Source organism: Takifugu rubripes, chromosome 7 (assembly GCF_901000725.2).
Source record: "Takifugu rubripes chromosome 7, fTakRub1.2, whole genome shotgun sequence".
Lineage (NCBI taxonomy): Eukaryota > Metazoa > Chordata > Actinopteri > Tetraodontiformes > Tetraodontidae > Takifugu > Takifugu rubripes.
The window spans coordinates 16,143,037-16,165,906 of NC_042291.1; the positions used below are offsets into that span (position 1 = coordinate 16,143,037).

Sequence of the window (22,870 nt, forward strand, 5' to 3'; positions counted from 1 at the left end):
AGAATAGTCGATCGATCACTTTAAGTCTAGACGATGACTGTGTAGCGGGAAACGAAGTGACGCCTCCGGGAAATTTGGTCCAATGGCAAAGCCCTGAGTTAACACAGTCCAATGGGAGCAGAGCTTAGCGTGATTGACAGGTGTCTAACCAATCCCTTTGGATCAAACGTCTCTCATGGGCGTGGATATGATTTTTCCCGGAAGTGTCTGCACGTTTTTATTTACCTCGGGAGATCAAAATAAATGTTCTGTTTTAAAGTAAAAAGTCAAGATTAACGGTATGTACCAAATCGACTAACTTATAAACAGGACCTTAGCGATATGGTAAAGACAATAACCCCATCTCTTTACCAGTTAATAAGAATATCTCCTCTGCGTTATTGTCAATTCATTTGTTTGGCCTTTCGTTGTTTCCTTTGCGTCTTTATGTCGTGCATTTATCCAACTAGCTAATGCAATCGTTTCCATAAAATGTTAACAATTTTAGGATTTCTTTTGACCGTCTTGTACACTCTCAAACATTTTTGAGTTACTCATTCAACGTTTTGCCATTAAACTTGGAAGTAAGTACCACAGCCTAAACAAATAAACTAATAATCTGTGTATTGCAGTTAGTTTATTTTCCCTGTTTTGGAGAATGGATGCAACTCAGATGATAAATGACTCTGTGCTGGAGTCAGATGAGGAAGAAAATGAAGCTAATCAACCCAGCAAGGGTAGACCGGTCGCTAAACTACTCATTTTAAAAAATGATCACATGCCTGAGACAGGTGAGTGAATGACTATATGAGTTATTACAGCAAATCACTATCTATGTGTCATTGAATGTGTTATGTGGTTTCCCTTGTCTAGAATTACCACTCTTTTTGGGAGAAAATGTTTTGGGCCGGGATGGTAACACTTGCACTGTGCCCTTGCCATCTCCCTCCATTTCCAAGCAGCATGCAACCGTCTCAATCTCCTTGTATCGATCTAGAGGAGAATCAGATCTGGAGGCTTTGGTTTGGGATCTCGGGAGCCTGAATGGGACCCGCAAAGGTCGCCTTAAGTTGACTCCAAATGTACGCTATGCCCTCGTTGCCCAGGACAGTTTGGTTTTGGCAGATATCCCGTGTCAGTTTGTCAGTTGTTCTGCAGACACAGTCTCTGCTCAGCATAACTTCCAGACACCTGTGAGTCGAAGCTCCCTGGCAGATGCCTCCAATGAAAAGGGAAGTGGCACCGATGTTGGTGGTGAGAAATCTGAAAGAGTTTCAGATGCAAAGGTCTCATCACCAGTTCTCAAAGACACAAAGAATACCCCCATGCGGACCATTTGCCTGTCCTTTGAGCAAACTCCAACTCAGCCAGAGGGCACCCTGGTCCCAGAATCTGAATCAGATGAAGAGAGAGAGGGTCGAGCCAATCGGAGGCAGAAGACTTTAGGTTTGTAAATTCTGATGAAATAAAACAGTTTACAAAACTAAAATGCTTTTAAGGCTAAATTTTAACAGATTCATGTTGATTGCCTTTTACAGATTCTGATTCCGACCTCAATAAATCTAGTCCTACCTGTTCAAACTTCCTGACTCCCACAAACAAAACTGTCCCTGAAAGGTATGTAAGGAATGGAGAACTTGGCAAATAAAACCGGTTTTTCTACTCACAATTCACATGTTGCCAATTCTTGGTGGTATAACCCTTTTTTAAGAGTGTATCTTTTTTCCTGAAGGATGTTTATGCTTGACTTGTTATTATCAACTGTCTTACAGTGAGGATGAAAGTCCTATTACACCACCCTTCTCCACTAAAAATAGGCCTCACAGACATGTCGGATTCAACAAAGGAGAGACAAATATAAATATGGGCCGACAGCAGCTGAAGGAAAAACCGGCATCCGAAAAAGAGGAAGAACATTTTTCCATGGATAGTGGCCCTCGTATGCAAGAGAATCAGGAAACCAATGCCCAGCTCAAATACGATAACCTGCCTGTTGCTGCACCATCAGTCACCACAGACGCATTTCAAATGGACAGTGACACTGATTTGGAGGGAGAGGAGGACGGGGTGGCGACCTTGACTACAAACCAAATTGTTGATGGCACATCAGACAAAGCCCAGTTTTGCATGGAGAGTGATACGGATGTTGAGGAGGACGCTCACGCCTCGCGCAAAGTTCCCGGACCTGCGTCTCTGCCTGAAAACAACACAAAACCTTTACCTGAAACTCCAGTCTTTCGGCCTGTGGACAGTGATACGGACGTGGATGATGACGACACATTGGGCGCTGCGTCAAAAGCTAAACCCACTTCAGTCCAGAGCAGAACCACTGCTGACTCCACTCCAACAACACACCTGAAACAGTTCCATTCTGACAGTGACGCAGAGAGCGAGGAGGACGACATGAAACGAGTGCCAAGTAATTCATCCTTTAAAATAAGCGAGACACCCGCTAAATTAGCCAAAGGTGTTTCTGCTGTGCCGCCCTGCCCAGGCAGTGAGACGCATGATGACGCCCTTCCTGCCATCAGGAAATCTGGTGCCGCGGAATCGTGGAATGCTGCAGACACACGTGCTGATTTGGATATTCTGTCTGACAGCGACACGGATGCGGAACATGATTCTCCTCTGGTAAAACAAACATTTGTTGGCACAAATATGTCACTCACACGCTGTCCTGTGTCAGAAGCCATCCAGTCAGATTCTGACGCAGACACAGATGTGGAAGAATCCACCACAGCCCCCGTTTTGGGGAGGGTAACTACAGCCAGCCTTCAGGAAGGAGGAGAAAAGGATGTGGAAGTTGAGGTCAATGTTGCGGCGCCTGGAGAAGGTCACGTCCCGCGCCTCGTCAGGGAGGAGACTCCTGGACTCTTGAATCCTTCCTACCAGCACTGCTCTACTCCTGTCCAGTTGCCAGGTAAATATTCAATCAGACTTAATAAAAGAACTTAAAGGAACAAGTTACCTAAATTTACTAAATAGTTTCCATTCCACGGGTGTTTCACCTGTAGAATACAGGAAAATCATTTCCATCATTTCCTCAGTAAATGGTTTTTAGGTTTTAGTTACCTCCGACTTCTTTTTTCTTCTGAGATTTGAAATTTGAGTGAGGTGTAGAAATTCAAGTGTTTTTGTTTTTATCGCCGTGCATCTTCATTGTTCTGCTACTTAATTTAATTATCATCGGAGATTGATGGCGACTGGATTTTATCCCCAGTAATCTACCTAGTAATCTAGTATGAATCAAACACACAGAAAATACTGGCATGCAGAGCATGAAGGAATGTGCTGGTAAAGGCTGACTATGCAGAGTCTAAACCTCACCTTCCATCTTTGTTTCCTTTCAAACAACCTTCTCCCCGATCCCGGAAAAGCTCCCTAAAATCAGCATTTGGCCTAAATATACCTTGCTAACGCTATTAGATGGTGAAAGATGATGTCATTCAACACATGAGAGCAAACAAACAGTTTCAACATTTTTTTCAATCATTTCAGCAAAAAAACTAACAAGACTGATATTGAGTTACAAGTTTTTGTAAGAGTGTAGTTATTTTAGTGTTTTGATGCTTGTAGAAAATCAAGTGGAGGATATGGAGACCCAGGCCTTCCTGAGCCCCACCTCAGTGAGATGTGAGTAAAAGTTTTGTTATGCAGTAAAATCACATCATTTTGTGTTCTGTAAAGTAATTCACCTCACGTGTGTGTCTTTATTTGATCTCCTACACTGAGTAGATACGGGAGCTCCTGCTCTGAGGACTCAAGCATTAGATTTGGACTCAGACAGTCAGGAGGAGGAGAACATCGTTGTGGCCGAGACACAGTCTTTTGTTCTGCAGACCCGAGCCTGTCGGGGCAGTCGCTCGGAGGGCCACATCAGAGAAGCCACGCAGACATCCGCCCTCGAGTCTGCTGATGATGAAATGAGCAAACAGTCCTGCAGAGAAGAGTCTTTTCAGCTGGGATTGTCTGAGAGCAGCCACATTCAGGATCCAGCTGCAGCTGCAGACATGGAAAGCACCCAGGCATTTGTCTCTGTAGAGGCCACCCAACTATATGCAGCCACCTCATCGACGAGTGCTTCAGAACTCCATGCTGCACCAGCTGATGGCGATCAGGGGGAGGAGCCAGCCACAGGCTCAGCTGTACCTGAAAGGGAAGGTTGGGAAAATTTGGCCTTAGAAGCAACACAGGCTTACCTTTCAGACCCATATCATGATTCAGAAGAGGAAACGGATGATGAGGAGACTCAGCCCTTTCATGGTCCAGCCTCTGCTACCCTCGCCATGGCTGAAACTCAACCAATGTGTGCTTTTGAGGAGGAGGACATAAAGCATCCTGTTTCCACTGCAGTGCAAGTTAAGGTCAGAGCAAAGAATGAAACAGAAGAGAGGGCAGAGCACAGTGAGGCGGCCGTAGCTCAGGGGAGGCCCCTCAAGGTGGATCTGTCTCTAGCCGAAACTCAGCCCATGTGCACCAGCGATGACAGGGAAAGTGATGATGAGGATTCGTTTCCAGGTCTACGAAAAGGGAAAACAAAACAGCTGCAGATTGAAGATGAGCAGACGCAGCCCCTCACAAGTTCAGAGCAATCCGCTGTTGAAACGCAGCCGCTGCAGACTGTTGACCAGGACCTGGCTGCAGGGGGAAGCGAGGCCTTTCATCAAGACAATCCAGTTGCAGCTCCACGCAGAGAAGTGCTGCAATTTAAAGAGGAAAAGCCAGCAGCTCTAATTAGCTCTGATCTGTCCACTGCTGAAACGCAGCTCATGACCACAGGTGACGATGAAGAAAGTGACGAAGCTGACGCGGTTTTAGCTCTTCCAAGAAGGAAAGCAAAACCTCTGCAGCACCAAGAAGATGAGACACAGCCGGCTGTTTGTGAGCCTTCGGTTTTCCAAAGCCGGCCACTGATTTCAGGAGAAAACCACGATGGCGTTGGTTCACTTCCTGGTACAGAAATGACAAAAGTAAAGCCTTCACAAATCTTAGAAGAGAGGATACAGCTGCTCACAAATTCGACGTCCTCCACACACGAAACTGGCGTGTTGGAAACCAAAGCTGACGCTGAGGCTGGAACCAGTGGAAGCAAAGTTAATGGTAGAAGAGGAACGAGGGCAAATTTGAGAAAGGTGTCAACACAGTGCGATGAACCTTCCAGGAGACCGACAAGAGGGATAAAAGATTCTTCAGCTGCAGCCCGTAGAGGAACATCAAAGTCTGGCGAAGAAAAGGATGAGGAGCTGGAGGATAAGGAAGAGGAGCATAACAGCGAAGCTGAGGGAATTCAATCCAGAAATGATGTGGACGTTTTGAACAAGACTGAACAGAACATTAGTCAAATCCAGAAACAACAAGAACCGAGTCTGGGAGAGCAGAGAGGTGGCACTGAGCCAAGACAACACGAAAACATGGAGAAGGAAAGGAAGGAAACAGAAGAAAACAAAAGAACTGAGACTGAACCTTCAAACAGGCTTGAATGGGAGAGAGCAGAAAAAGAGCAAACAGTTTCAACAAAGAAAAAAGACAGGGAAGACAAAGAGAGATTAGAGCACGACAAGGCAGAAAGGGAGGAGAAGGAGAGATTGGAAAAAGAGAAGAATGTTCTGATGGCCAACAGACAAACAGAACAAGAAAAAGAAATGTTGGAGAGTGAAAGGAGGAAACGTGATGAGAACCTTGGGAGGGAAGATCAACAACGCAGTGCAAGACAGGACAGTGAAGCAAAGGGGGCAGACAGAATAGAAGCCTCTGAGAAAGAACAGCTAACGGAGGAAAAGACAGTAGAAAAACAAGAGCAGAAGGAAGAAAACAAGGCCAAAGTGTCTGCAAGAGGACGAAGAGCAGCCCAGAGAACCGCCGTGTGTAAAACAGAGCCAGTAACAGACACGTGTGTCTCCACTAATGACGACGTCCCAGCGAGGAGAACAAGATCTCGCTCCAACTCCTCCAACTCGGTCAGCTCAGAGAGGTCCGCTTTGAGCATTAACCTGCAGGAGGGCGGACGGAGAGGAGCAAGGAGGACCAGTGAGCCGCCCCGCGTGGTTGCTTCCAGAAGCAGCACCAGGAGGAAGACGGTGGCTGCACGTCCAACACAAGGGGACCGTAACGATGATACTGGCATAACGGGGGCCCAGGGCCAAGCACGAGGAAGCAGGCAGCGCACGAGAGGAGGAAAAGCTGAGGCAGTTTCTCCTGCGGTCAGTCAGAGTGACCCCAAAACTGTAACCAGAGGCAGGAAGAACACTAAAGCCCAGTCCTCCAACGATGCCGAGAAGGCAGGTTCTCAGCAGGCTACTACCTCTAGGGGGCAGCGTCGATCTAGTTCAAATGGCTCTGGACCCACAGAAGCTAAAGGCTCCTCGAATCAAGGCGAGCTCATTGGCAATGAGGAAACGCTTCAGTCTAAAAAGAATGTAAGGGGCAGAAGCCATAAACCAGCAAAAAGGGAGGCAGTGGTGGCCCCACAATCCCCTGCTGTCAGTAGTCCAGGTGAGACAAAAGAGCTTAGAAAAGGAAGAAAAAGAGGGTCTGAAGCAAATACTGACATTGACTCGGACAGAAGTTCCAAATTCATGAAAGGGGGGGAAATAGAACAGACACCAGGAGAAGCTGAAGAAGCACCTAAACAAGCACAAGATGAGACTCCTGCACCAGCTAAGAGAAGAAGTAGAGCGTCCGTCGCTCAGACGAAGAAAGCTCTCGATCCGTCTGGACCTGGGCTGAAGGAAACTAATGAAAGAATAGCCGAGGAGCCCGTGGAGAAGAGAGGCCGAGGTCGACTGGCAGTGGGCCAGAAACAGAAAAGAGAGGAGCAGGAAGGTGCCGAAGTGCCTGTCGAGCAGCGTGCACGTGTGCTGGAAGCAGAGGTGACTTGATGACTTCCCTTACACACACATAGCTGATGTTATCGGTGTCCGCTTCCATCGGCCAGAGGCCCTGGTGCGTTTCTATCCATGAGTCAGCCTTTCCAGACCGGGATTATGTGCTGTTGCCTCTCAGCAACAAGAGTAGCCTTACCCCACTAATAAGGAGAAATTAAGTACCAGAGTGGCCTTCGATTATTCTCCCTGTCTGATTTCTTTTTTGTTCGCTGCATGTTAAAAGGTCCAAACCCCAGCCAGCAGTGGGTCCAGGAAGCGCCAGGCTCCTGTGGATGCTTCGCCCTTCAGGAAGACCCCTCGCGCCTCCTCCCTGTCCCCAGCAGCTCACGTTCGCTCGCGTGCCGTCGGCCACGCGTACAAGGTCTGAGGATTTTCCTTTTTGGATTCTGGGACAACTGAGCCCGAGGCTACATCTGAAGCAGGTCTGCGCTCCTCTCAGGTGCTGTTCACAGGTGTGGTGGACGAAGCAGGGGAGCAAGTGTTGGCCCGTTTGGGAGGCAGCGTGGCCAAAGGCGTGGCCGACATGAACTGTCTGGTGACCGATAAGCTGCGCCGGACCGTGAAGCTCCTGTGTGCCGTGGCCAAAGGAATCCCTGTTGTTACCACGCTGTGGCTGGAAAAGGTTAGCTTAAAAATAACCCCCGTACCAGCGTGGGAGGCGCAGACAGGCTGCTGGTGACGCTGCTGCTTTCTGTTTTTCAGAGTGGGAAGACTGGGAGCTTCCTGTCTCCCAGTTCCTTCATTGTGAAGGATCTGGAGCAGGAGAAGAAATTCAATTTCTGCTTGCAGGAGTCTCTCAAGGTTGCCAGCAGCCAGCCGCTCTTACAGGTGCCCATCAGTCATGCGCAGGTTTATTCTGGCTCTGAGTGACAGGCAGAATGTAATAGATTACTGATGATGACCACGAATGACCCCGACACCAGAAAATGCTTCTTGTTTTGAGTTCAACGTTTCTGAAGTGTTAAATACCGTTCTCCTCATACGAGTGTTAATTGCTGTAATTTGGGGGACATAAATTAGCATTTGCTCTTGTCTCGGGGATGCAGGCAGCTGTGATTCCATGTTATCAAGGCTACAAATAGAAAGTCTAATGCCACAGTGCGCTGACGCTGCCTAAAACTGGGCGATGTGTGCCCGTGTTTCATTCCTGAGAGCTTTGTATTGATTTCCATTGTTGCAGAAATAACTAAAAATAGAGAACAGCTTAGATCTGACTGGCATCTTATTTCTTCTCTCTTAGGGGTACGAAATTCATGTTACCAAGTCGGTGAAGCCTGAGCCAGTTCAGATGAGAGACATACTCACATGCAGCGGCGCTACCTTCCTCCCCAAGATGCCCAGTTCTCACAAGGTCCTACACCAACACCCGACCTCCCAGCATCAGCAGATACGCTGAATTAGTGGCATTTCCTCTTAGCATCGCGCTAGCATACCAGTTGTTTACTCCTGTCCCCTTCTTGTTGTTCTCAGGCTCAAACTGTAGTGATTTCATGTGAAGAGGACTGGCACTTATGTGCTCGCGCCGCGTCGGCGTCAGTCCCCGTGGTCACCGCCGAGTTCATCCTCGCCGGGATCCTGCAGCAGAAACTGGACTTTCAGAGCCACGCGCTCTCCCCCCCTGCAGGCCGCCTGCAGCCTGTAGGCAGAGCGAGGCAACGGACGTGAGAGCAGCGGAGGACCGACGGGACGCCGACGCCGGAACGTTTGCTGCACTGCAGGAATTCTGCCTCCGCATCGTTCGCCTTGTGGGTTTTTTGAAAGCAGCAACAGCTGAGAGAGGGCAGGGGTCACCGCTGACCTGCCTCCTCTGCCCCCCCTATGGACAGGTACTCGGCTGTGGTTTGGGGCGTGATCATGTTGGGGGGCTGATTTGAAGTTCATCAGTTGCACTGTTGGGAGCCAGTGGATGGAAAACTGACTCCTGACCTGATCAGGTGCCTTTTAACACGGGAGTAATCTCGTGTTTGAGTGTGTGTTGTTTCTGCGTCCATTAACTTTCACCACCTACTCCATTAAGACCACATCTAAACCTATTACTGCCAAGGATGAGACACCAGACGGGCACCTGAATGCTGATGATGCTCCTGCATCGATATCCGCCTTCATATTTTACCTCCAGTAGAGTAGATATTCTCCTTCCGGAACCGTGTGCAGATCCTGTTCCTGATCCACTGATTACTGCCGTAAACGTGACCCATCCGGGGTGTTTTAATGGCTACAACCGGTTAATCTCCATAGCTGTTTGTATGTATGAAATCATGAAATCTCTGTATTTCCCATGAAAAAATTAAATTTTTGAATCATGATCAGTGGAATTTTACTGTTTTTTTTGTTGTTTTTTCTCTAATATTAAGTGTAAGTTTAAACCTTTTTGTCCCGAGGATATAATGTAAAAGACCTTTCTGAGTGATTCCATCGCCCTCCTCGCTCTTAAATGGCCGTGTGTCTTTGGGGTCCCCGGGGGCGGCCGGTGATTCCCGACATGAGTCGAGTGGCTCCGAGAGCGAGCAGAGTCCGACATATTCCGATCGTCTCCCAAATGTTGAGGCAGAGTCGTTAAGTGTCTTCAGGTTTCGCGGGGGTTGAGAGGAACAGACACGACGAGGGAGGGAGGGAGGGAAAAGCTCGGCACCATCCGCGCATCTTTGCACCTCTGAGCGGCACGAACGCGCGGACGCGGCTGCAGCCAGCGGAGCGGAGGTAGGCACCGCATTTCTCTCCTCCAACATGCATGTGCGGGTGTTTGTCCGGCACCTGACGGGTTAAATTCTGCAGGTTTTTGGTTTTTTACGCGCTGCGCCTGTCGGCTGTCCCGGCCCGGAGGTGACTGATCAGACTTTGGAGCTGCGAGCAGGTTGATCATTTTTTTTCCCACCTCGTGTGAAAATATGTTAAGTGCATGAGCGGTAATAAAACTGATTCGTTTTCAGTGGATGTTGCATTTAAATCTCAGCCTCTAGGTTGAATTTAGGAGCCGCAAAATAGCCCCGGCTCTTTTTTTTTTTTTTTTCCTGAACCCTTTTTATGCCTAAAATGTGTTCAATCTGCATGAAACCGAGATAATGTAACCAATTAGGCCCGTTTGATGATCCCTACATATGAAGTTATATGGCTGCTGGCACATCTTGGTGCATATTTAAAAGGCCTTTTGAGTCCATCTAGCACAGCGCGCCTGACTGTGTCGTTCCTGCTAATCTGAGCTGCATGGAGGTCCACAGGGGCCATGACGGCTCTGGAAAACCACCTTTATCACTGCCAAGAATCCCACTTCTCTGTTTTGGGGCTTTTGACTCTGTGTTCTGCACATCTACACACACACACACCCCTCATGATCATTGATTTTAATGAATCTGACAGGTGCAAGCAATATGGTGGAAATCTGTCTCATCCTTTAGTTCACTGCAGCCGCTTTAGGGGAAAAGAAGTTGTCAGCTGCTGCAGGCTTTGTATCAAAGATAGGTTTTTGGAATCCCTGTTTGGATTTTGTCTAGACAATATTTTCTGTCTGTTTGAGCAACCCCCCCCCCACGTCTTTTCAGTGAAATGCATTTATAGATGTGCGCAGACATCCTTGGAGAAAATTGGAGTTGAGTGAATTTGTGCTTGAGGAAAGCTCACATTTTTTTGACAGTTTCATACAGTCATGGAACATTTTTTTCCACTCCTCATGCTTTATGAATGCATGTGGTCCTCTGACAAGAGTGTGTGTGTGTGTGTGTGTGTGTGTGTGTGTGTGTGGTTTGTGTTAGTGTTTCTGTAGCATCCCTGTGGACCATGCGCAACCGAACACACATGATGAGGAGGAACAGACAGGCGTTACTTTGTAGGGTCCCCACATCTGCAGCCATTTCCGCCTCTTTAAAGCTGCTGGACAAAGATCTGCCTGTGTTTCCAGTAAATAGAGAGTTAGACAAGAACAGGCTTTGATATTTCAGAGTGGGATGCGCTGACTTGGATTATATAAGATAAGGAGGAGGAGATTCGGAGAGAAGGGAATGATGAGGAGGAGGATTCAGGTGGTGGGGGGGTGAAGTTTACAGGAGTGGAGACTTGGACATGGTCACAGCAGTGGAAGAAAATAACCTTTGTATTTGTGAGATGGTGACAGAAATGTGGAGAGCGAGCAGAGAAACCAGTGAGGGGAAAGAAATAGAGTGAAGCTAAATGAGGTGAGCGGCAGGGAGAACGGCAGATGGTATATTTAGATGTATTCAAGGTTCCACCCCAGATGACAGGATCTGAATACATAACCCGAGTTTTCATAGGCGGGAGGAAGTCCCTGAAGGGGCTTCAAATGCTCAAAATGAAGGAGATTTGTAGCGGAGCTGCAGGAGTTCTGTGGCTGATGGAAGCACAGCGAATCTTTTCCCCCCGTGTTCCTGTATTCATTAAATGTTGATGACTCTGAGGGTCAGCTATGGATATCTTAGCATTAGTCCACGGTGCCCCGCCGTCAGATGAACCTGAGGATCCTTAAAACAATAATAAACCAGTGAGATTAGAGTGGAATCCAAGGTCCATATAAACCGGGTAAACTGCAGCAAATGCACACTAATGGTTTGGTTCTGTGTGACGCAGCATCGGCCCATATTTTGTTTCGGCTGAAAATGGAATCAGTGAGCTTTTACTGTGGCTAACAGTGTGACAGGAATAAGAGAGGACGCCAGCAAACCCAGCAGGGGCAAATGTGTTTGTTGGATAGAAAGACGTCTTTGAAAACCCTGGTACTTGGCTGGTGGGCTCCCAAAGGTGCTCACAGCGTGGCGCCCACCACCAGACGCTTTAATCCAGCTCGCGTGTGGCCCGTGGCACCGCAGGGGTCCAACGCCGTTATTAACACGCAGCATATTTAAGGCCGGTCCAGCTGCTTCTGCTGAACTGGCCGTTAGAACGATGCGTTTGCTGAAAGTCTGCAGACAACAGTGGACCTCAAAGTCCGGACCTCGACCCCGCGGAGCCAATTTGGGGAGATCAAAGGAAAGGTTTTGAGATAAGATCCGTTTTCAGGAAGCAGAGATCTACCAGACGTTTGGTCGACACACCAAATCAAGTGAATAGTGGATTAAAGCACTCGAGCTGATGTTGGTGGTGCTCAGCTGCCATCATGGTTTAGGGAAACACACCCCAGAATTGTAGTTGGTGGTGCGATGATTGCTGCTTCACCCATTAATCAGAGCTGCAGCTACAGAACTCCAGTCTAGGCCAACGCAAAAACTCTAAAACTCTTTCAAATGGATGAAACCAATGTTTCAGGGATGGAAACGATTTTCCAGAATTATGGCTGCGCTGTGCTTCCCTGTAGTGATTTAAACACAGATATGGATTAAATGTCTCTTTGCATGGCCTTCGTACACCGGGTCTGAAAAATAATGTCTCTAAAAAATTGACCTGAGGTATTTCAGCGAGTGATTTGTGCCGGCTGCTCTTTTAGAACTCCAGTCCAATAATGAGCCCTAAGCAATGGTGGAGAAATTGAATCAGCAGAGACTGAGATGCTCTGCTGGGCTTCAGGGGGCTTATTTAGATTTATAGTGCGATTGGACAAAATAATTGAATTTTGAATGCACCTTAAAGAACATACAAGGCTGAATCTCAATAACTGCTCTATCGATACTTGAGGTTTTGGACTGGTTCCACAGGGCACTTTCTTTTGCTCTCATGCCACAGTCTGTTGCATTTGAGAACAAAGTCAATATTTCAAATGATTATGGCCTGAAAATGAACATTCTGACCATTATTATATTCTAAAAAAAGCACAAATTCAAAATTCACCAAGGTTGAACATATTTACCTCCACCAAGGAGGTTAGGTGACACTCGAGGGGCTTTGATCGTGTGTGTGTGTGTGTGTGTGTGTGTATGTGTGTTATGTAATCTTACAGTAATGAGGCCTATTTCTACCACACTAGGGGTGTAAGTCACAGTAGTTGCAATTAGAACTGCTGATATTTGCCCCGACTGAATGATATTGCCTTTTTATTAAAAGATACGTTATTCTTTTTTTTTCCAGACACACCAGAAGAAGCCAAGATGGCAACAGGCAGCGCGATCGTCGTCCTTTTCATCGCCACCGGTACGTTAACCACAAAAGAAAGATTAATCGTAGTCGTTGTTCAGAGCGGATGGTTTTAACCCGACTGTGCCGTCTCCGTCCTCTGCAGCTCTTTCTGCCCCTGTGCCAGGTAAGACCATGTGCACCGCCGCTTCTTATATAATTCTTGTACTCATCAATTATAGATTGAGTCTTTCCAGGCCGTGGATGTTTGCACACCCGTTCTGTTCCTTCTAAAATCCACCTGCAGATGAGTCCGTCACCTTGTTCTACGGGGAGGATTTTCACATCACCCTGCCCTCCCTCCAGCTGGAGGTCACATTCCAGAACATGTCCGCCCCGAGGTTGGGGGAAGTGACTCTGATGCGGGGCGGGGTTGTGCTCAGCAGCCGGGCCCGGGTCAACGCCTACCAGAGCCACCTGGTTATCGATGCGGTGACGGAGGGAGACGAGGGCATTTACACCATTAAAAATCCAGATAAGACCAAAGACGTCAGGCGCAAGAAGCTTGTGGTCAGAGGTACGGGAAGAATTCAGAACTCATTTTCATTTCAAATCAGCAAATTTGTTAAACATTCGTGCTCTTACAACGTGTCCTCCCAAAAGCTTAACAAACATCTCTGTTTACGAGGTTAAACACCCACCTGCTGGGGATCGACCCCATGTTGTTTGTTTGTTAAGATCCCTTTAGCTTTTCCAACCTAGCGGCTGTTCTTCTTGAGTTCGACTCCATTTTCATGTAACGACATCATAATACACACGCGTTGCAACACACACTCCCAAACCAGTTCCCCTTTACGAGTGTTCCGTCAGTTCATAGATCTATACAAGCCTGAGCGCACGTGTTCTGGGACAACACAATCAGTACCACAAAGCTGCTCCATTTACATCTGTCAACTTCTAGAAGTGAAGGCGCTAATTAAGCAGCCATCCATCCGTCCCAGCCCTCTGTCCTCCCCCCTCCCTGCTGTTTCCTGTCTTTAGATTGTCTTTTTCTTACCCCCACCCTCTCATCTCTGCCTTCTGCGCCTCCCTTGAAGGCACTTTCCCGTCCGCTACCGTTGCACTTGCTGCTTCCACTTCTCCAACAACAAATCATTCACCGCCCTGCATTTCCTTTCCAGACTGCTCCAACGAGCAAAACATTAAATACGGGGGGGACTTCCGTATTATGCTGACGGGGGTGAACTCTCCTATCACCCTGGAGTACAGGCCCATTGCTGTGGAGGCCAACCAGACATTTAAGTACGTTTGGTGCTCATTTATCCCGAGGGAGTCTCTGAGGCCTTCTCTAGTGTCGTGTATCGCCGCTCACTCTGAATGCAACTGCGTTTTACCTCCTACAGGCCTGCTCTGGTGCTGCTAACCAGCACAAACATGTCCAGGGAGGGCTACCAGGGTCGAATCAGTGTCAGCGGAGGCCATGTCACCCTCAGAGCCGTCACAGGCGCCGACGAGGGCAGCTACACTGTCAGGGACGCGGACGGCAAAATCCAAATCAAATTGTGTCTCAACGTCAGAGGTGAGAGACGACGAGGCACCTCGCTTTGCCCGTTCCGTGCTTGACCCAGTTTACCCGAGCAGGAGCACCTCTCTGTCAGGATGTTGTTGTTGCTATTTCCCTTTGAGTGCTGGCGCTCTTCTTGTCGGCCATAATGGCTTTTTAAAGGCCCAGATGTTAATGGGCCTGAGCAGGATAATGCATTTTAGATGATCCGCGGGACTGCGAAGGAGCTTGTGATGGACGCCCTTCCCTCCATGTGCGGCTGTGTTGCAGAGCACCAGAACTTTGTGAAACTGCCAAATGGGGAAAAATTGAAGATCGATCTGATACTCAACAGCTCCCTGATCCGCCTGTACTACAGCCCGGACAGAGACCCCTCGCCCCGTCTGCTGCTGGACAAGGGAGCACTGACAAGTGCAAGTGGAGCCTCTTGATTAGATTATATATTCAATGTTGAGCTCGTTCAATATTTGGGTGCTAAATGATCATCTTTTCCCACCGCACTAATATTCCTTAAAAGGTGTTGTTTTGTTTGCAGGCCCCAGCTGAGCTTGGCTTTGAGGACCGTCTCTCTATGGAGGATTCACTGATGGTTTTGGATCAAGTCAGGGCTGCTGATGCAGGCCAGTTTAAAATTACCGACATACTGGGTTTCACTGTCTCCAGCATCCACCTGGAAATACAGCGTAAGGGCTGGCGCGTGTGCGCGGAGAGCGGCTCTGCGGTCTCCCTCTCTTCAGGCTGCTGCAGCAAACTGCTGTAATTTAAACACGTTAATGAAGGTCAGCTGAATTATTTATTGTCCTGTTTTTGTCCCCCGTCTCGCCTCTGTGAAGCGTACAAGCTGGAGACGCTGTACGTGACCATCATCGCCTTGTTGGGCCTGCTGGTTTTCCTCCTGCTGGTGTGTCTGCTGTCCTGCCTGATCAAAGTGAAGAAGAGGGCCAAGAGGGCCGCAGCTCTGGAGAAGATCGCTCAAAATGCCGGAAAGGAGAACGAGGGCGAGGCCTTCAGACAGGTCAGAGGGGCCAGCGACCACGTCCCGGCGATGCCGACGCCCGTCCCATCGCCCCTCGGTGGCTGACCGTCGGTTTTTGCATCCGTCTCCACAGGTGGTCAAGAACATCACCAAGCTCAGCGAGCACTCCCAAGCCGAAAACACAGAGAAGTCCCAGAGCACCGAGGTGGATATTAAAGTAAGATGCTGTGATGGAGCCAGTGATGGAAGCGTGTCTGTGATGAAGTCTTAACCATGTCTGTTTTTTATGCTGCTTTCTGCGTTCAGACAGCCGCAGATTTTTCAGAACGCTGCTGCTAGAGCCCCCGCTAACGTCAACAAAGCGGATGACATCGGTCCAGGTCCATGTTTTGCGGCGGCTCCCCGTGTGCTCAGGACTCGTTTCTGTTGTTTTTATGCTGTTGTTGGGTTTGTTTTAAAGCGCTGGATGATTGGGAATCCAAATCCACGTCTGATCTGCTGCTCTGTCATGAATTATCCAGACCTCTCGGGCCTTCTGGGACAGGTGGAGACAAAAATAAACCTGGAGATGCAGCAGTTGTTGTCATATCAGCAAAGTCGTGTTACATCTCTATACTTAGGTGCTCTTTGCACATATCTGTTGCAAACTCCCAGAAAACTCGATGGATGATCCAACCCTCAGCTCGTTTGAATTTACGTTTAATGTGCATCTCTTTGTGGAGGTATTCAGTCCAGTATTTTACCTTTGAGAGAGTTTATTTGCGTCTTGCACTGCAATGCACCCTGACTTTAATTCTCCTGTTTTATTCAATTTCAGCTTATTATCTTTGTTATTTTACCCTGTTTCAAATCACACTGGTCTGTCCCTGTTATATCCCCTTTATATTATCATATGATCCCTTGGCTTGGCTTAATGGGATTTGTCATACTAATTAAATATCAACCGTCTGTTTTGATTCAGGGTCTGGAGGTTTCTTCTAAGGAGGTTGGGGTCAATAATCTGGAGACCAGCGACTCTGGTGTTGGGTTTAACACTGCCCTCCCCCTGGACACTGACACTGATGCCCCTGATCCGATCTCTGAGTCTGCAGCGGTAACGATCTCTGTGGCCCCTGAAACCAAATCCGGCCCCCCGTCTGCCAGCGCGTCCATGCCCAGCGCTCCACCATCTACAGAGATCAAGCTCACACCTGAGAAAACCCGCGATCAGCCAGAGGAAGCACATTTGGATGTCTCTAAACCAGCGGATGATAAGCTCAGCCCTGTCCCGAGCCCCGAACCCAAAGCTGCCCCCAGTCCAGCTGATCCAAAAGCTGCACCCAGCCCGAGCCCTGAGCCACTAAAGGCTGCGCCTGTTCCCACTGCACCAACGCCCGAGAGCACCCTGACTCCACCGCCCGAGTCCCCCAAACCATCTACCCCAGAGCCGATCACCAACGGTACTCCTGAATCTGGCCTGGATAGCAAACGAAGCCCGGATCACCTCGACACCACTGGTAGTCCTGCCCTGAAATCAGCTCCCCCTAAAACTCCTGAGTTGGAGCTGAAAGTCAGCGGAACTGGAGTAGAGGCCTCCAAAGACGGCGCTCTGGCTGAGGAGTCATCCGCCACCACCTGAAAAGTCTGAAGATACCAAAGAAAATCCCACAGATTCTGGGCATTTACCACCACTGTAGAGAACCCCCCCCCCCCCCCCCAACCAAACAAGGAAGGAACCACCTGAACTGGATCGAGGACTTAAGGCTGTCAGATCTAACGCCTGAACTCAATTTTACCTTTATAAAATTTGGCATTTACACACTGACGCGTCCGGAGCAAAAAGACAAACAAAACTAATTTTTTTTAGTACCGTAACTCTTCACCAAAAACCATCAGCCTGGAAAATCTAACGTTTCCTACAACATTCTCGGAGACGAGACAATTAGAGAGGTTTACAACAGTAAATTCCAGAATCAAAATGATTTATGTAGCATTAATAGCCTCCTCCAGGTTCCATGGCTCCTCTAAGATGTGTGTTTACAGTCTGCGCATGGTTCCTAGCTCCATATAGAACCCCCCCACAGCTTGCATGCCATCGCCCGAGGTCAGTGCGGATGCAGCCAATAATGATAAAGGCAGGAGTTGTCCAGCCTGACCGTTCTCCCCCCATGGATGCATGCTCCTCCTTCTGCATGTGGATCAAACAGATAGCATGAAGCTTTCAGCATTTGAAAATGTTATTTGTTTAATCGCTCTCGGACAGCTAATCTTTGGATTCTGTAGGCAGGTGTTACGCGTGTCCCCGGAGCCCGCCGACTTTTAACGGAAGCGTGTTTCAGCGGCTTAGCAGAGCGCAAACATTTGGCTTTGTTGAGTTCTGTGACCTTGAGACGTCCTTTACTCCAGTTTCACCACATCCTCGTCCCTTTCTAACCATCTTTCATCTTGAGCCTTGAACCTCAATTAGACATTAAACAGATTTTATTTTCATCTCTATATAAACATATTTGCTCTGAAATATATCTGGATGCCTTTGTTAAATACATGACCGAATCTGGCCTGGACAGGTTTTTTAAAGAAGCCAACTATGTTATTTAAAATCCTTTTAACAAGTTTCTATCTAATGATGAGTAAAAGAGGAAAATTGTTTGCGGTAGATCTGAGACCAACTGGCTTTTATTGGCAGATTTTGACAATAATACACTTTTTCATCAATTAACGCCAAAAGATATGCCATCGCTCTAATAAGCCATATGCCAAAGTAAATCGAAACGTCAAACTTGTTTTAAAAATATGTAGCAAAAAAAGTCAAATATGACATTTTGTTATATAACTTATTATAATCTGACACTGCGTCATTTTTAGCCTACATCTGTGGAGGAACTCTACACACACACACACGCACACACACGCACACACACACACACAATATTCAACACTTATTCCAGCCTTGTAAATACTGCATGTGTTCTCCATTGTAACCTCTTAATGCTGAATGTTACTTGTGGGTAAAATAGATGTTGTATTATACTAAATAAAGATGTGAACTGATTAAAATTTCTCACGATTAATTCTGAAATGTCAAATGCTAAAAACATAGACGCCTATACTCTCCGAGCACTAATACTCGCTACTAATATTCACTAAAACCAACACTGTACAAATGTATGGACGCTCTGTCGTAGTTGGTCTGACCGGGTGTTTGCTGTTGTCGCCTTTCCCACCCCGGTAGTTGGACATCGTATGAAAACGAAGCTTCGACCGCTGCATGTCCCGCAAGTTTCAGCGTCCTATTATGTCTTGTGTCCGTGAGCAGACGCGTGCCTGGGGTATCTGTGTTTACGTGCGTGTGCCTGTGATGCGCAAACTGTCAGTGTGATTTACGACTGTTTGTTCACGCTTCCCCCGTCTGTTGTAAAGTCGTCATGTGCCTGCTTGAATCATCTCGCTGTGCGGAGCTTAAAAAAAAAAAAGCGCTGTGGTGAAACCATCAGTGTGGATGTGTTAAAAAACACAACTTGTTGTAACGGATTGTGTAGTTTTGAGGTACACAAGTGACCCCCTGGCTTGTCTCCTGTTTTGTTTAGTGCCTATTAAACTGTAATTAGTTGCTCCTCATGGGACGTTCTTTCTGGTTTAATATTAAAACTGGCAGTTTGACCAGCAGAGTGACGCACCTGGCTGCTCTGTATCCTAGTAGTGTGTAGAAGATGTGTGGTATATTGCATAGAATTCATGCAAATGGCTTCGTAGATGGTGCTGAGCATAGAGAATGTTGAGCATGCTCTTCTTCTATATGAGGGGTCCCCCCCTGTTTCATTAACTAAAGCACAGTTTTGTCAATACAAGATTCTACTGGAGATAGAAAACTGCAGGCTGCAGTCATGAGGAATGTTAAAGCAGTTTATTGTAAATTGCCCATGATTGTAATATTAAGCCAAAACAGAGTAATTGGGACGGGAGAAACATCAGATTTGTGCAGTAGACGGGAGAAGCTCCCAGTTTCCCAGCATCTCAAAGACAATGGTTCAAATGGGGCTGGAGGCCATGCCAGTTTCTGCTTCATACTCAGCTCTGACTGCACACACCACTTTTAATACCACTGGCACACGTGATCCTGTTTACTTCCACTGGTCCGGCCTTACTGTGGTTCACCTGTTCTCTCTGTACCCCCTTTTTGCACAACTCTTCACACCGATGTTTTGTAAAAGAGAAACCTTTTCTTTGTTTGATTTCATGTCCAGCAGAATACTAATAAAGAAGAGATGATGACTTTAGTGGTCCTCTTGTCTTTGCTGAGCTGTTCTCCGGGTAACAAACTTGCTGAAGGACAGTTCTGTCTCCGAGCTGTCCAGTGCGTCTCCAGTGTGTCTTCATTAATGTCAGCCGTCATTTGCGTGGCGTGTCAGATGCCGCTGCCTCGCCCTCCGGCCCCGACGCGCCGCTAATCCCGCTGCTTGGTTTCGAGCTTCCAAGACCTCACCAGGGGCACGTGGTGGCGGAGCAGGAAACAGATATTTATAAACAAGCCAAAGGTCACATGACAGAGCTGTTAACGCCTGCGTTGGACCCCGCAGCTCCCGTCTAGCTGCAAGAGACAACTTCCCTTTTTCCTTTTCCTAAATGAAGCTCTTTTCAGAGGGGTGGATAGAAACTGTGTTAAACATTTTAAAATCTGCCTGATTGTTGAAGTAATAGTTTTAAAAATTGCATGCTTGTTCATTTGAAAATTACTTGTAAGGGAAGCAACATCTGCCTGTGAGGCGGGTCATAACGAGGGCTTGAAGATGTTAATTGCAGCCGTGTTCCTCCCGTCGTCTGTGTCACACGGGTTATAATACGGGAACAGAGGAACCGTGAGCGTTCCCATCGTGAAAGTGTAGATTGGTGACATGGTGACGGCATTATAGAAAGACACCTCCTCCTTTTCACAATCTAAGAACACGCCGATGCGGACCAGCCGGGCAGACACGGTCACCTTCATGGGCTGTGGGTCGGTGCAGGCCAGGATAGAGCCCCCCTTCAGGGCCAGAGTCCAGAAGCCACTGGAGGTGCCTGTAGATGCCATCTCCCCTCTCGGGACGTCTTCTCTAGCCACGCCCAGCCTCCACGCCGTCTTTCCCCCCACCTCCACCTCCCAGTAGTGCCTGCCTGTGCTGAAGCCCTGATGGCCGAACACGCAGTAATAATAATGGAACCTTCGCGGGTTGGCCGGGCAGGCCTGAACATCCTTATCTTCTTCAAACCACACAGAATCGCAGCATTCAGAGAAAGACAGGGTTGGGTGGGCGGTGTCGGGGTCAAAGGTCACTGGTGCAATATCTGTAAGTGGAAATAAGTAGATAAAGTGAAGATTGTGTGTGTCTGTGATAGACACATGTATATGTGTCTACACACACACACATACACATATATATCTAAAGATGAACATACTTGGGTAAAGGCAGCCTTTCATGTGCTTCCAGATCCTGTACTGGATGGGCCCCACAAACTGTCCCGAGCGCACCTCTGTGTCCACCTTAGCTGGAGGGACAAAATGAACCCCAGACCTGATTAGACAAAACGGGGTTCAGAAGGGGGGGTGAAGACGGACAGCCCAGGACAAGGATTTTCTACTAAACGTGCACGACAACAGGCTCAGGAGATGAAGAGAAAATAACAGTGATCTTTCCTGATGAAAATACGCCTACCTTTTTAGGAGATCTTGGATATCCTGCAATAATATAAACAGAATTTATTTATGATAATGGCTCAAATAATTTCCAGATGGACCTGAACACTGTCTTCAGGTTCTGTGTTTTCTAATAGACCCAACAGGGCGATTTTCATGAGCCACATATGAGGTAAGTGATGTTTGTGCCGGGTGAAGGGAAGTGCTGGTGGCGACCTTGGCTACAAACGCAGACCTCTGGGGTTCAGCACAGTTGCTCCACATGCACCACACACTCTCTGCTGTGTACCGCAGTAAAGCCGGAGTTATACTGAAGTTATACTGAATAGATTAAAGCCAGTAAACATCTAATAGCTAATGAACATGTTTCCTCACTTTGAGCAGTTTAGGACTGTCCTCCTCACAAAGTTTGCTGTTGAGCACCGTGATGGCTCTCTCCAGGTCTTTCTCTTGTGCCGCTATCTTCCTCTCTCTCTGCTTCAGCAGCTTCACCTGTTTCTGCTCCTCCCTCCTCAAGCGTTCCAGGTCTTTACACTCCTCCTCTTCCAGGAAACGGTGGAGGTTCTGAAACTCCGCTTTGATCTCTCGTTCCAGGGCATCAAAATGGCTCTGGGGGAAATGTACCTCCGTTCATACACCGATCATCCTGTGTGACTCAAAGGCATTAAACTGCAGTACCTCCACGTCCACTGACTCTACGTACGTCTCCCTCTGGGCTTCTCTGCACAATTCTACCTCATGTTTGATTCTTCTAATAGCTTGGATGAGCTTTTCCTGCAACACAAAAATGCACACAGACTGACTGAGGACAAGCTGAAGGGAAACAAGCAAGAGGAACAGGAGAGTTACTCATTCTAAAACCCTGAAACTGGTAGAGACATTATGGGAGATGTCCGTACATTCAATCAGTTTGTTGCTGTGTCATATTAAATTGTCTGATGGAAACTGTTTAAAAAATGGAGCTTACCTTTTGATCAGGGAGAAGCTGTTGTTTACAATTGGTGTTGATATCGTTGTTGTAGTTTTGGTACATTCCAGTTGTACAAAACTAAAACTCGTAAAGATCCCAAATCTTTAGAAGGAAATGTCCCACATGGTCTAGGGTGCAAAAGAAGAGACAGAGTGAAGGACATTAGAGAACAAGAGACAGAAAGAGAGAGGGGGGAGGATACATGGCACACAATCAACAAAATGCACAATGAAAACTCATCACACCGAATAAAACAAGGTCATACGGTACATTCAAGGTGAATATTAACGAGAGAACGTCAGTGATAAATAGCAGTCCAGAATATGTGCACCCATTAAAGGAAGTTGTCAGGCTGCACATGACAGAAGCCATTAAAGCTGGTTGGCTGACTGGTAGCAGCGATTTATGGAGGCAGCAGACACATAAGCGTCTATTTCTGTCTGCTAGTGTCTTTGGAAGGAAAGGTGAACAGAAGCAGTTAGTCACAGAGGAAATAAAATGAGCGGCACATAATGCATGCTTATTTTTGTTGTTTTGTTCATCGCGTCAGTGGGAGGTGGACGGAGAATCTCTGTCTTTCTGGGGGTTACTGAAGGAATTCTGTCCTGCTTTTTCTGAGGTCTGAATGTTGTGCTATGCTGGTTTAGAAATGAATGTCAGCCTCTTACCTCACAGCTACAATTCTGTTATATAGATTCATTAATGTAAAGAAATAAAAATCTTCCCTTCCCCTCTGTGACTCCTTTAACGCACGCAGACACACACAAACAATACAGGTGCACAGCAACACCATTACTCTTCTGGGCAAATGTCCTTCATCTATAATTCATGGCCACGTCCTGGCAAGTGACTG

The 22,870-nt window shown here is 47.5% G+C and overlaps 3 protein-coding genes across 6 annotated transcripts; 2 read left to right on the forward strand and 1 right to left on the reverse strand.

Annotated features, from left to right (window-relative positions):
• The first annotated feature begins 177 nt into the window (after positions 1-177).
• On the forward strand, positions 178-9,171 carry mdc1 (mediator of DNA damage checkpoint 1). The gene is made up of 12 exons (XM_011605922.2): positions 178-278; positions 612-770; positions 853-1,425; positions 1,518-1,596; positions 1,752-2,899; positions 3,556-3,612; positions 3,715-6,848; positions 7,087-7,224; positions 7,303-7,485; positions 7,566-7,691; positions 8,104-8,214; positions 8,334-9,171. The coding sequence occupies exons 2-12, from the start codon at positions 638-640 to the stop codon at positions 8,526-8,528; spliced, it is 5,877 nt and encodes a 1,958-aa protein (XP_011604224.2). The 5' UTR covers positions 178-278; positions 612-637; the 3' UTR covers positions 8,529-9,171.
• A 244-nt stretch (positions 9,172-9,415) lies between these two features.
• LOC101077178 (uncharacterized) lies at positions 9,416-19,648 on the forward strand. 3 transcript variants are annotated; one of them, XM_029838665.1, is made up of 12 exons: positions 9,416-9,563; positions 12,873-12,935; positions 13,024-13,044; positions 13,165-13,434; positions 14,039-14,159; positions 14,261-14,436; positions 14,692-14,834; positions 14,957-15,104; positions 15,255-15,436; positions 15,531-15,614; positions 15,704-15,777; positions 16,359-16,493. In XM_029838665.1, exons 2-11 carry the CDS (start codon positions 12,893-12,895, stop codon positions 15,734-15,736), a joined length of 1,221 nt encoding a protein of 406 aa, XP_029694525.1. In that variant the 5' UTR covers positions 9,416-9,563; positions 12,873-12,892; the 3' UTR covers positions 15,737-15,777; positions 16,359-16,493. The 3 variants fall into 3 exon arrangements, with proteins under 3 accessions (XP_029694525.1, XP_029694523.1, XP_029694524.1); XM_029838663.1 differs by lacking the exon at positions 15,704-15,777 and having other exon boundaries at positions 9,418-9,563; positions 16,359-19,648; XM_029838664.1 differs by lacking the exons at positions 9,416-9,563; positions 15,704-15,777 and adding an exon at positions 9,579-9,717 and having other exon boundaries at positions 16,359-19,648.
• Positions 19,268-22,816, reverse strand: LOC101077407 (zinc-binding protein A33). 2 transcript variants are annotated; one of them, XM_029838740.1, is made up of 7 exons: positions 22,686-22,816; positions 22,015-22,145; positions 21,726-21,821; positions 21,423-21,656; positions 21,067-21,089; positions 20,810-20,925; positions 19,268-20,698 (listed from the first exon to the last, which is right to left on the reverse strand). In XM_029838740.1, exons 2-7 carry the CDS (start codon positions 22,078-22,080, stop codon positions 20,145-20,147), a joined length of 1,089 nt encoding a protein of 362 aa, XP_029694600.1. In that variant the 5' UTR covers positions 22,081-22,145; positions 22,686-22,816; the 3' UTR covers positions 19,268-20,144. The 2 variants fall into 2 exon arrangements, with proteins under 2 accessions (XP_029694600.1, XP_029694601.1); XM_029838741.1 differs by lacking the exon at positions 22,686-22,816 and having other exon boundaries at positions 19,268-20,007; positions 20,111-20,698; positions 22,015-22,220.
• Between the last annotated feature and the right edge of the window lie 54 nt (positions 22,817-22,870).